At 43.3% G+C, this 14,575-nt stretch overlaps 1 protein-coding gene across 5 annotated transcripts in view; it reads right to left on the reverse strand.

Moving 5' to 3' along the window:
- Positions 1-13,768, reverse strand: part of LOC119179712 (japanin-like-RA2) — a 354,550-nt gene extending 340,782 nt beyond the window's left edge. For 3 of the 5 annotated variants that reach the window (XM_075869258.1, XM_075869257.1, XM_075869254.1), the window contains exon 1: positions 13,657-13,768. In XM_075869258.1, the coding sequence (XP_075725373.1) occupies positions 13,657-13,750 (94 nt within the window). In that variant the 5' untranslated portion in view covers positions 13,751-13,768. The remainder of the gene's footprint in view (positions 1-13,656) is intronic. The other 2 variants (XM_075869255.1, XM_075869256.1) reach the window with 2 other exon arrangements.
- Between the last annotated feature and the right edge of the window lie 807 nt (positions 13,769-14,575).

Consider the following 14,575-nt stretch of genomic DNA (forward strand, 5'->3'; position numbering starts at 1 on the left):
GAAGGGAGGAGACGAAGAAGTTCTAGTGCATCAGCTGCGCTAAGCCGGTTCCAATTTTTTTTGATATTCTTCTCAGTCTGACAGTCCCTATCGCTCTGCTGGGCTTCGAACTCCACACGAAACAACCTGGAGGCTCCCGTTCATCTGGTGAAGCACATGAAGTGAAGTTCTAGGCAGCCTGCGCCGTACCCACCACGACACAAAACGTCACCGCCAGATGCACTCGATGCCGCATCTATGGCAGCGGTGGCAAGTACTGCTCCTGCAGCCTCTGTAGAGGAAACTACAGACCACGACACCTTAACAAGCGACAGCACGATGACTAGGACAGCTCCGATTCTTCAGACGAAAATGAAGAGGATATGGACCAAGCGCCCTTCACGGTTGCGTCCTACAAGTAAAAAAGAGGTACTGGCGTTCCTGTCGTCTTCCGATCTACCGCGGAAGACGGAAGCTTATGGCAGGTCAACCTTAACATTGTGGCAACAGCGATTATAACGCTGGCCCAAGAGAAAGATCCCAACCATCGCCTCAACAAGGATGGAAGCTTGGTGGTTACAGTGTCAACACTACCCGCTGCAAACCGGTTGCTCACTGTGACTTAACTGGCTGGCGTAGCTGCAGAAGCCTTAGTTCCGTACTGACACATGGCGAAATATCCGAAAAGACCAGACGTTGCCCTGAGTAACTGAAATGAAGAACTACAATACTACTTACAGGATGAAGGAGTCATTTCAGCGAGGAAACTCACCACCTTCACACCCGAAGAGGGAGGAAAAGTTAAAGAGGTGCGTCGTCGATCTGTCATTTTGAAATTTAGCAAAGATTTGCCGTTACTTAAAAGAGTAACGCTTAGCTTCTGTAGTTACCTGTTTGCCGAATACGTTGGGGTGCAGTGTTACACAGTGTTACAAAGGTCAAAGGCTTGGTCACATATCGAGACACTGCACAGGCCCGGTGCGCTGCAAAGTGTGTGCTGGGCCTCACTCGCTCAAGAAATGGACGTTACGAGCACAACCTAATTGTGCAAACTGTAGTGGCCCACACCCGGCCTCATAAGGGGGATGCATAAAAAAGAAGGCTGCTACACCCGCACGCACGTTGGAGCAAGCACGAGGAAAACCACCAAAGCGGAATGAACAACCGCCTAACCCTGATGTGGTATTCACGAGTATGAAAGACGCCTCTCAGGAACAACAACCACAAAGCCAAAATAGATCTGCTAACGCGTACGCAGATGTTACTAAAAAAGAAGCGTGGGAAATCCACGGGCTTGTCACCTTCATCAAAATCATCACAAAGTACCTCCAAAGACCCACTAAGCCAGCACTACCATCACTAGTCTTAGTCGGTGCAACACGACACGGAGATCTCTGAGAGACAGCAACACTGAAACACAGATCAAGATGTAACATGCATACTGATTACTATGTTGTTTGAAGCCCTCAAAGCCTTTGTCCGCGCAAATCGCTCTTCAAGAAGTCTTCAACTGGTAGAAGCAATCCTTGCATTGGAGCCCCCGTTGACGACGTCCTACGCAACGCAGGGCGCATTTCTTCACAGTAGCAATCGTGGCATTCCCAACGACATCGCCACCTGAACTGACAACACATAAAGTATTCAGCACATGCACCATATTTAAGTGGAATGCTCGTGCGCTTCGCTCAAAGCTTTTGGATTTCGGACAGCTGGTGCGAGCGTTCCAATTCCTTTTCATCGTCATCTCTGAATCACGAGTCGGACCAAATTTCAGAATGAACGGGTATTAATTTCATCATTCAAAACGGCTTGGCCATATCAGCAAATTACTCATAGGCATTCACAGAAATATTCCGGCCTCCTAGATCGACATCCCACCACATAAAGACAATGAATATGCGTGCGCTATCACAACAATCGGTAAACAAGAATACACACACATTGGAGTATACCTGGAACCAGGCAAGCCTGTCGATGCTTCAAGACTTGAAAATTTGATTTCAAGAACAACTTCTCCAGGCATCATTTGTGGAGACTTCAATGCTCACAATGAAACTAGGGGCAGCTCACACACTAGTGCGCGAGGAGCCAAGCTCGCAGAACTACTCTCAAAACATTCCATTAAACCTCTGAATGACGTCAGCATCACATGCCTACGAAGCTTTTCGACTACCAGTAACGTCGACGTCACCATCGCAACAAGCTCAGTTGCCAGTAACTTTCACTGGTGCACCGACTAGAAAAAACGGCAGAGGGATCATTACCAAATCATGATATCAGCTGTTGCTGTGAAGATGTCATCAAATAAAATAATTAGAAGATCTACTGATTGCGATACATCCAAAGACGCCACTAGCAAAGGAATTAGTGCTGCCATTGAGGACGAAGCATTATTGACTACGATGTCTCATTGCCAAAAAGCATGCACACGTCTTTCAGATAAGAATGACATATTTCCATCAAACAACAAGAGTTTGAAGAACTGTGTGCTATTCGCTGACAAGCTGAAAGGAAAGTATTGCGCACAGTGTGTCTTGAAGACTTTTGAGCCTGCCGACGGACATAGCGTCATGTCCGGTGTTACTTGGACAAACGTAGTTGGCAACAATGGGGCGGCTTTTGCTCCACATAGTACGTTCATCAACCGGTAGCCAAAATATGGCGGCTCTATAGAGGCATGCGAACACCACTCCAACAGCTTCACCCTTTCATCGCACTTTACCTCCACAAACGTAAACACCTCAAAGACCTGTCAGAAGGATACTGCACACTGTTATTATCAACTTCAATACCCTGGAGCTCTTCGACAAACAAAAAGCCTGGCTTCTCACGAAAGACAGTGCCAGCATTGAATTTGCAATTCACAATTGAAGAACTGAACACCGCAATTAGTTAATCAAACAAGTACACATCACCTGGTCACGACGAAATAAGCTATAAGCCATCGCAAATTTACCCCACATCTCCTGCCTAAGGCTCCTATGATATTACATTTCTTCATGACTGTCTGGCGTGGTTCCAACAGATCGGAAAGTCGCTAAAATAATGCCCATTTTGAAACCTTCAAAGCAGCCAACAAGGTGCGCCTCTTTCCGACCCATTGCCCTACTGGGTGCAGTTGGCAAGCTTACAAACGAATGAATTGGTTTTTAGAAAGCCACGACAAACTTCCTCAAGAAATGAACGGATTTCGTCAACGCAAATCAGCTATCGATAATGGCATCACCCTCGTCTCTTTACTTAAATGGGACCTCTTTGCTGGACGCATTCCAATAGCTATCTTTCCCGACATCAAAGCAGCTTTTGACTCCGTCTTTCACCATGCCATTCTTGCAGCCATGGTCAGTCTTGGCCTTGGAGGAAGACTGTATAAATAGACTGAGAGCTATTTAAAAGAACAGATGATATATAAGTGCACTCCAAACGGTTCCACGCAGTTCTACGCAGTAGAGAAGGGAGTACCCGAGGGCGCAGTGCTCAGTCCACTATTTTTCAGCATCACCCTGATACATACAACAAGGATATTGGCGCGAGGAGTGCACATCACAATTTACGCCGACGAATGTGTATCTGGAGGGCTTCAAGTTCGCGCTTTGTTACCAAACAACACCTTCAAAAGGCTTTAAAGAACATCTCCGCGTATTTGACGCCCCGGGGTATGCACTTTTCTTCAGAAAATAGCAGAGCCATGGCGTTCACGAGAAAGAAAATGACCAAATATCCGCTCCCTTGGGTGCCGGCCACTGACCTATGTACGGTCTCAGCCATTTCTTGGAATAGTCATCGACGGAAGCCTTTCGTGGTCTGCTCAGGTGCAGAACCGTCGAGCGAGAATAGCTGCAGCATCATGACTCTTCAAGTTCATGGCGGCCACACGATGGAGATGCAACTGCCGATGAATGATCCTGCTTAAAAAAGCGTTTATTGAAGGAATCTTGCGTTATTGCCTACTTGTGCTTCATTGATTATCACCAACAAACAAGAGAACTTTGGAGGGCACACGGAACAATTGCCTACGAATCTGTCTAGGCCTTCCGAAGAGCTCATCCGGCCCGGGAACTGCAGCGGAAGCAGGATTTCTTCTGCTAGATGTCATTTGCACTCAAGAAATATTGCGCCCTCATTTCCGCCATGTCATACATGAAAAAAAAAAGCATTTTCTGCGCCGCATACATCTCACCCATAGCGATTCAGAATTCGCTGTGAAAATGCAGTACCTTACTGCTATCAGACAGCCGAAGAAGTTGATGCCTCCAAGATTTCCCCCGTGGACGCTTTCAGCTCTTGATAATAAACAGTGTGTCCCAGGAATGAATGAAGCAAAAAGACGTATTGTACAGACCGCACTGCTGCAGACTACTTTCTTTTACATAGGCCGGCATTACACTCAGCATTCTCATATTTATACTGTTGCCTCAACTACTCAGGAGATCTCGTCATATGACCGCTATGTTCCCTCTACAGGACAAAGGCTATCCTATCCGCTACAACGCAGGACATCATCAGTGACAGCAGAACTTAATGGAAATAAAGAAGCCATCCTCTACATCCTGCGTCAAACGCTGAATCGATGAGTGATTTTTACCGACTCTAAAGGAGCTCTGCATACACTATTCAGCATCTTAAAGAAAACAAATTATCACGCGCTTTCATTTGATATAGCATACCTACACCACTTGGATATTGTCGTGAGTCTCACTATCACATTTCAATGGATACCGGCTCATTGCGGTATACTGCCCAGTGAAAAAGCAGACGAAGCGGCCCGCAAAGGACTTCAAAAGCAAAATTGCAGGCGAACCTATTTCACTAAATCAGATGATTCCCAGCTGGCTAAAAGGCTTGCTTCCGAGAAAAGAAGAGGCTATAAAACCTCCCGACACATTATGCTTTCCTCAACTCTATCGATCCACATCAAAGGACTAGACTCACACCCCGATCAACGACACCTGAAAACTCTCTACCACTGTCTCGGGCTGAACAGTTATGGAAACAATTTATGGTATCGCTTTGATCAAGTAGACAGTACATACTGCAATAACTGTGGCTCCATAGAAACTGTAAAACATATCATGTTTGAGTGCCGAGCGTATGCCGATAAGCGTGCGCTCTAAGAACACTGCATGCATCTGTTCACCCAAAGAACTTTATCAGGTGTGTACTGGGCCCTCTCCCCAGGATCACACAACAGAGGCAAGCGATGAAACTTTACTCGCGTATTTAGACAATATCGGAGGAGGAGGAGGAATAAATGATGAAGGACAGGGAGGAAATATCGGTCAGCTAGACAAACTGTAGAGTGCTTTGAAAACTGAAGCCATGCTGTCAACACACCTCCCCGCCCAAGAGACAAAAAAATGCCTGTATATTTACTTTTTTCATTTTATTTCTCAATAGTTTTCTGTCTTTTCTGCCTTTCAGTTCTCAATCCCCTTCCCCACGCAAAGTAGCAAGTCAGCAACACACACACCGGCTGAATGTTCTGCTTTTCAATAAAGAGCTCTCTCTCTCTCTCTCTTTGTGTTTTCTCGCGGTACACTCCTCGTTTCCTTTTGCATGTTTTTTCTCAGTGTCGTTGATAAACATGCTCAGATAATGGCTTCGTTTCAATTCACCAACAACGTTTTCCATCTATATGACTGCAAGTGCTGATCATTGATGTATGCGACACCACACGCATGAGTGAAATAGGCAGGAAGCGACCAACAGGGCTCAAAGAGCACAAAGGAGGCATTGAAAAAGCCACCCATGCCATGCATCAAAAGACAAAACTCCTCGAATACTGCTCGATGACGGGACATGCCTTTGACTTCAGTTATAAGACAACGCTAGCTCGGGAACGAATTTGCGGCAAGAGAAATCTTCTCGAGTCTTGATTCATTAGTGTGATAAGTTGGCGCGCGAAAAGAACCGCGGCCGCATACTATGCGACATACGAGCCAAGCAGCAAACTGTGTAACCTCCACTCATTTGGTGCCAGGGCAGACTGAGGATGCCAGCTGCATGTTTGGCGAAACGTCTATGTAGCGAAACGTCTATGCTATATTTTGCTGTGTTAAATATGAGTCTATACTTTTAATCATGAACTGGCCTGTCTTTTGAAATCTTTTTACATCTGCTCCTCAGTTATAACTCTTATGAATACTGTAGTGTACCAAAAACTTGCTGATATTTAATTTGATGTTGTGGATGAAATTTACAATTTGTTTTGGGTACATACGCACGTGCCAGAAGAAGAAAATGAGCAGCCGAATTTCATCTTATTTTGCTACCAATGCAGCTCATGAGGATTGATAGAAAGGAATACTACGCTGATTGCCATCTGTGAACCATATTATATAGCAATTTTAAACTAATAACAATTTTTTGTGCATCATTTATATTAATTAGCTCAGCGAACATTGCACCATGAAAATAACTAGATAGACTGGATATGTTTGAGCTGAAGAACCGAAATAAGACCGTAAATAAGCTCAAAATGTTGATTTTTTGCCATCACTATTGAGTAGGAAGCCAATCATTCAGCTAAATAAAGCTTCACAAATTTCATATCTGCTCAGTTTATGTTATCTCACTGCTGTGTTTCTTCACTGCTGAATTGTTACATTTCTTTCTGTCAGTCCTGGCACAGCTTTTATAGAACGTTGCAGAAAGGTTTTGTCAGCCAATTCTCTACATTTTTTAGAGAAATGTTCTTATTTAATTATTTTGTTTGCTTGATAAGCTACTAGTATGGGTCTAATCACTTCCTCTTCATAATGCAGGCCCTCATTGCCAAACGTTTGCCTCGCATCATGGCTTGTTCCACGCTCGTCTCAGCCATCACCCTGCAATCGCTGTTTGTCGACATCGTCGACAGTGTACCCCTCTTGAACGTACCCTGACCTGGCGAGCTTGTTCACTCAAGGCGAACCACATTAGCAAAGTCTCGAGCAGAGACTGGCAACTTCAATGTTCTGCTCAGTTTGCATATGTGAACTCCACTGGGCATGTGAACTGTTGTGGCGGTATGGCTGTTAGTTATTTCTCTAATGGTGATGCAGGCTGGTGTCCATTTGTCATTCTAATCTAAAAGAATGCATTTGCTGTGCCTGCTGCTGTTCCTGTGGCCACAAGTATGATTGTATATGTATCCTTAGTTGACATTTATGGTGTTATATTGATACGCAACAGTCGGTACAGCCTGTCAGCAAGAAAGAAAAAGACGACGTTTGTGGCTGGTTGTTGATGAACTGTCGCCATCTTGTTCGCCGAGCACAGTGCATCGTAAACAATTTATTTAAGTTACCTGTAACAATATTTTTGTGAGAAATAGGGTACTCCGTCATAATGCTCACTCTAAATACCTTAGAAAAACCAACTTCCTTCCTAACCACTTTTGCGAACAAGTAAGAATACCTTGCCACTTTCCCAAAGCTGCGCATAACCACTTTATACAAAGTATCAACTTGGCAGCTGCCTTCACTGCAAATCCAAAAAAATTTGAAATGCCAAAGTTAGTGGCACAAACAACACAAGAAATTCATAAATGAAAAGTACTGGACAGTTATGCAGAGCAGTGCATAACAATTTAATGATAACTTGAGCTCACCTCTAGATACAAATTTATAAAATCTCGACTAAATGAGCAACAATAATTGTGTCAAGGCAGTTTAATTATTCCAATGGACCACAGGACAAGAACTTGCTAATGAACTGAACATAAAATAGTTGCATGCCTTGAGAATTCGTTTCGTGATCAATATTTATTGCTTTGTTGTGGCTGGGAGGTCACTGTTTTGCGCGAATTACACTGAGCAGTTGCTCCACTGATCGCGTTTCGCTTTTTCTGACCGGGTGTCAGCTTCCTCAACTTTCAAAGGCATATTTTTCATGTAATCGATCAGCCACATTTCATGAGCCGCTTTTCACTGAGTGCATGTCAGGCAGTAGTCATGAAGTTCAGTTGCTTTCAAACTCATAAGCTTCTTTTGATGTGCAACGTGTTTTGTTATACAAATATTGGCAGGTTTTTCTGTTTTGGTAAAAACAAGTTCTTGTTTTGAACCTTTTAAGCTCCGTCAAAACGAGGTGTACCTGAGTGGGATGTGCCAGTTTTTAAATGCTGCTATATTGTCTCTGTTCATGAAATCATGACTTAGACAGTCAACAGCAGTGCAACCATCATTGTATAAAATGCCGGCATCACTATTGAAAAATTACCGACAAGGCGATGGCTGCCCATGGTATTCGTGTCCATGGTATTCGTGTCCTGCAATGTATTTAACTCATAGCAGTTTCGACAGTGTATTCTTCCTTGCCCACTGATATTGTAAATACTATAGTTAAAACTTTTTTCGTCAAACTTTTGCCAAGTTTGTATAAACAATTTGTGTTTTCATTTTGCACCTGTGTTTGTTTTTTCAACCCAGTAGTTGCATGGTATGAAAAAAACTTGTACGTGCCTTGTTCTTATCTAGTACTGAATGCTTAAACCGTGTTTCGTGACACTCCCATTCATGCCCTTCTCTGTGACAACGACATATAAATAGGAAGTAAGTAATCTTCGTAAATAAATGTCTTCTTTTTTCCTTTTTATGGCATTCAGGCACTTCGGCATGTTCGTTCTTGACTAAGCTGTAATACTGCATGTTCTCATGGTTGCTGCAATTCTGCACATAAAAATACTGCACCTTCAACACATGTTCACCTTTTGTAGTCATTGCTTACATAGAGCAAAACCACATTTTTCAATGCTCTAAAAATGCAGTATATATGTCACATGGGTTGGAAGCTTTGGGATTTGAAAAGTGTGTTTTTTTACTTACCGACATGCACAAGTGTGTTTTGACATTTCAATAGCTTGGCTGTTCCAACAACACTTGTTTATGCATGTACGAATGCATTGATAAAGAGCTCTTAGGAAACAGTTTTTGTGCATGGACATTATAATTGAAATTTTTTACACCATACCAGAAATTTTTTTCTAGCCAGAAGCTTCGAATGGAACCCGTAAAATGTCCACATGCCTGTAATTATTAACGCACACACAGTAGTATATATTTTCTGCGCACGTCGCATGAAAGTCAACACGTCCCACAGTAATGTAGACATCACATTGCTGGTATGCTGTCTACATGTTGCTGGTATGTTACCTCACGTTGCTGGTATGTTACACGATGTTGCTGGTGTGTTGACAACATGTTGCTGGTATGTTGCGAAAATATTGCGGTGATGTTAAAGATGTGATTCTGGACGTTGCCATATCGTCCTGAATGTTACAAGCAACGTTATCATGTGATCAAAAAAGAGGACGTTGAGCGCTTTTAGGCAACGTTGCTGACTGATATCTGGGCGTTTTCATTCAATGTTAGGATAACATTATGCGTTACTTGGGTAGAGACCACAGAGACAGACGCACCGTGTGTCGCAGAAGACGAAACGGTAAGTGTTTCTTACTTAATACGGTACTGTTACTTCCATAAATTAATAATACATACTTTCGAAAGAAAAACAAGCATGTTTGTTTTCAGGTGTTGTAAAAAAGAATTGATTGTATCTTTGCACCAATTTCGGAATGCAATGACAGAGTGATGCGTACTCAGGTGGTTGAATTTTGCAAGTTTTCACTTTTGCCGCCTGGTCAAGAAAACATTTTGCCATGAAGTTTGTGCACAAATATTTGAGGCAAGTTTATATCAAACCTAAATTCATATCACTTTGATTTGCACGTGCTAATTTCAAGAACGCATTCTATTTGAAGCGAACCCCAAGCCTGTACTTCCCATATTTCTCAAGGAGTATAAGTACCACTGAAGGAGCCCGCGTAGACGGTGGCACCATATTACCCTCTTGGTATTATTGTTGTATGAGACTCTGTGATCGTACACAACACACCAACACTGAACATGCACTTCACACGCTATGGGCAGCCATGGATACACCAACTGGTAATTACACCCAAAATAGCCCCCCTTCTTTGAGGGTTGAGTCTATTACACATATTTGAATAGCAAATATATATCTAGCACATGTAAGTATCTTGGGATTGTTTGGGGCAATATAGATACGTCGAGTCTGATTACAAATGCTGTCATGACATTCGAGCCATTTTAATGATTAAATTTTAATTATCATCTGGCATTCTTATATATCAGTTCAATATGGGAAAGCGACTCATGCACAAGCCTGGGAGTTGTAGCTAGGCACTTACAAAGACAGTTTTGACAATCTCCCTGCAGTTCTGGCCCTGAAAAAAGCCTGCGAACGTTCTGATCCGGCGTTCAATACGACTTGCGTTGCCAAGGCCTGTACTAGTACGCCAGAAAACTAACACTCGAAGGCATCACTGGCAATCGTTACAGTTTTGCTTACCTCGGCAACACTTTTATGTAACAGCGAGAGGTTAGTGGAGTGCTCAAACTTCAACCTCTGGAGCCATCTGCGCCAAGATCGGTTCAACTAGCTCTGACCAGTACGAGTACGACTCCCAGCGAATGTAGGCCTATAGCTTACAGGCCGAGTTCGTCATACATGTCGTCGGCGCTTCTAGGTTTAATGATACGGCATTCGGAAGAGGAAGAATGGCTGTACAGTATAGAGCCGTGCCATCATTTAACGTGAACAAACCACTGAATGAACTGTTGAGTGTTTGCTTATGGTTTCTGCAGAAGGAGCGATGAGGATCAATGCGAGCGCATTCGGCCAACGCACACTGGCTTCACCAAAATCCACCGGGCAGGATCATGCTACTTCACCAACCCATACGTGAAAACACAGGACTGTAATTTGGTACGCCTTAATAAAGTAACGTGATGAGATGCTTTCGTATCAATTCAATTCGTTTTTCAGGAATCGGGTATGAATTTACACCTGTCGGTTTACAAGTGCACATCAGTACCCACTGACACAGCCGCTGCACTAGCATATGATCGCTTGCCACAGCTCAGTGGTCCAGTGCCTAAGGTACTCGGCTGCTAACCGGCAGGTCGCGGGATCAAATCCGGGCGGCGGCGGCTGTATTTCAGATGGAGGCGGAAATGCTGTAGGCTCGTGTGCTCAGATTTTGCCGCACGTTGAAGAACCCCAGGTGGTCAAATTTCCGGAGCCCTCCACTACAGCGTCTCTTATAATCATGTGGTGGTTTTGGCACGTTAATCTGCACATAACAATGAGCATATTGTCGCTTCCACAAGAATATACACGTTCACCGATCAAGTAAGCGCCTACTGATCGAACCTTACAGTCGACATAAAGCTTCTGTGCACGTAAACGCGCAGACACAGCGAGAAACATCTCTTCGACTTGGAAGTAACACCTCATAAAGCACCTCAACTTGGTAATTTATTTACATTTTTATGTGTGTATGATTTCAAAAAGCAAGTTGGTATTTTGGATAGCGGGGTGTGATACGTGGCCAGCAGCAGTTTTCCCAACAGTGACCCGGGAAGCGGACCGACGTGTTTTAAGGGTGAATCTCCTTAGGGTGTGGGTTGTGTCTCTCGTAGTAGTATAGTAGTAGTAATATTTGCCACTTCACTTAGTTTTGGGAATTTTACCTATACGGCATTAGTGGTTCTTGTATAGTTGAAGATTTCGCGTAATCGACGGACAGACAGACAGACAGACAGACAGACAGACAGACAGACAGACAGACAGACAGACAGACAGACAGACAGACAGACAGACAGAGAGACAGACAGACAGACAGACAGACAGTTGTTTGGACAGCTGCACGCATGACCGGAGTCATCGACTCATTCACAGACGGAAGGATAGATGAAAGGACGAATAGATGGATGAACAGATGGACGCCTCGCCCCAATCATCATCATTCACTCCATAGATATGTTGAGATTTTGACGACTTTTTTTATAGCGCACTCAGCATGGTTGAGCGTGGTGTAGTGGTAGATTACTAGCCTAGAAATATCGAAGTGACAAGTCTGACTTCTTAAGTTTATAAAAACACAATGTTTTTCGTTTTAAAGCCTTGAGCTTGTAGTCTGCTCTAGTAGCAATAAGTCTGTGCCATAGCTAATTCGTAAATTAGTTTACGTTTAAGAAGAAACCGCTTTTTCTTCCTTCGAATGTGTTCCGGTTGTCGTTTGAGAACAAAGAGTTTGTGATTACATAATCCTGCTTGTGGCATCACTGAAACTTATCCCACCAACATATATGCTTAGAGGGGTATGATTACGAGACAGTTACACTCCTTGGCGGTGTCGATGGTAAGATCCGGGTGCTAGCTTGTACTCCGTCGCCCTAGGACGACATACAAGATTCCGTTCATGCTACATCGGCACGAGAGTTGCATACACTGGAAACTCCACCATAGAAACAGAACGTTCGCAGCTTCTTTTACTCGCTTCTCAAAGAAATAGTAAGTTTAGTGGCTAACTCTGCGCTACTCTCCCACATAGTTAAAGAGTTCTGGTAAAAGGAATACAGTTGCTCTGCTCTCGACCTACTCCAAGTACTTCTGTGAGTGTGTGCGAGTACGGTGGCTCGGTCTGACGGTCGAGATGTGAGATGCTATAGCGTAAGCTACAGTTGCGTCATTGCTTATGCCAACGGTTTGTGAGGTGCGCATGAACAGCCAAGAGGTGGGCAAGGGGAGAGTAAATTGCTGGGTGGTCCCCCTAGGCAAGAATCAACGAGGTGATTGCAAAGACGTCCACCAGTTACTGGTTTGTTGAGGACAAACATTTCCCTGTATTCAAGGCGGTGGAGTGCAGCCAGCGTTCTCGAAACATCTCTCACAAGTTATGGCGGGATGCGTGTGCGTTAGGCTTGCACGGGGAAGTGCGGACTTGAATGGCGCAGACATAGTGGTCCCTGCAGACAGACTCAGCGGCGCAGGAACAACGTGCGTCATGAGGTGCGGGGTGGCATTGCAGCACATATTAGTGCCTTTGCGCGTTGATTTCGTAGAGTACATGAGGAGAGAAAGGTTGATGTCGTGAGTGACTTGTCGCAGCCTCCTTCTGGGCCTGAGACATGAACGTCTCAATGTTGGAGGCCTAGCTTTCTAAATTAAGTCTGGATTCATTAAAAATCGGTTTATGCTACATCTGGCCGAACGTTATCCTAAAATGCTATTTTATCAAAATGTAAATCTTTCTCTACGTTTATTTTCTTAGGTGAGGAAAGCGTACAATCACACCAGGTATTAATCGATCTAATTTTTACAGCCAGTCAGTTGTTTGAAGGCTAATTCATTACAAAACGCTCAGAATAATTTAAACAACATCAACAGCTGATTCATTAAGAAATTTTGCAGCTCTTCAGGCTAGCGTGTTACGTCAAAGACCTAGACTGGGAATTTAGTTGATTCGCCAACGGTAGAACTATAGCGTCGTGGTAAGTTTTGAGCAGTGCTTATGCATGATGTTAAAGTATAGTTAAGAAGGCTAATTTCTGGCTTATTGACGTTACTGTTTTTGCAAGACTTTTGAGGCGCCCCCCGGAAAACCACACCAGGTAATCGACTGATAAAGCTATGTGAATTGGGCCATGTGTTGCAAGCACTTTTGCGGTAGTACGTGGAGCTGAAGCGATGTCTAACTTTTTGAAGACCAGAGTCATGTGTGTCTGTATAATTTTCGTTACTTTACTCCAGTTCTCCTAAAAATGTGCAAATAAAAACTCTAGTTTATAACACGTTGAAGTAATAACGCATACCACACAAATAACTTACCGCTTAAGGCGAACTTGAAGACATATACGAACAGTGAATGAAGGAGATAAAGCGTCATTTTTCTCTCAGCTGGCACTGATACACGTACACGCATCCAAATTAATTGTTCGATTGTGTCGCGCTTCATTTATACGCATTCATTTTTAGCCAAGTACGTCAATGCGGCTACATCAAGACAACATGAACCTCTATTGAAGAAAGAGCAGACACAGATCACTCAAACGCTCTTGGTACGCTCAGAAAAGCTGTTTACCGAATTCAGCACTTTGTACTCGACTATGAGAGAGCAGTTAGCCATTACAATGGAAGAATGAAGTTAGGAAGGACGGAATTGAAGTGGGGTGACATAAAAGCGAATAAAGTAAGATTCTTATAAGTAAACCTTTACAATGGAGCCTGTTGGCGCAGAAGCCATCAATGCAGAAATATAGACTAATTGAATTTATTTATACAGCCTAACTTAATTCCTAATGCACACGTTTTTTTCATCTGCACAGTCACTGAAATGTAAAGAGAGATGCAAATAAAATGAGAGAAAAACTTTGGACACTCTTATGGTTGACGTTTAAATGTTGAACGCGATAGTAATATCTTGTTCATAGGGCGCAAAGCAACAGTTCTTGTACATCTTGTTCAACATTTTCAATTTTTCTTCGTGATAGGTATACTCAAATTAGCCCGTTTTGATGCATCTTGTTTCACATCTTCAGTTTGTTCGTTGTTGCTATATTCATGTTAGCCATTGTCACGCAACTTGTGCACATCTTCACTGCACATATTCATCGTTGTTTATGGTTGCTCTACACCTGCTAATAATATGTTTTCAGGACGCAATAAAGTTGTAAATGTTTTGTATCTTTCTCAATATGTGCTATAATTTAGTAATCTAAACTTCAATACACACGCGCCTATACAAAAA

The sequence above is a fragment of the Rhipicephalus microplus genome, chromosome 7, assembly GCF_043290135.1.
Source record: "Rhipicephalus microplus isolate Deutch F79 chromosome 7, USDA_Rmic, whole genome shotgun sequence".
In the NCBI taxonomy this organism is placed as follows: domain Eukaryota; kingdom Metazoa; phylum Arthropoda; class Arachnida; order Ixodida; family Ixodidae; genus Rhipicephalus; species Rhipicephalus microplus.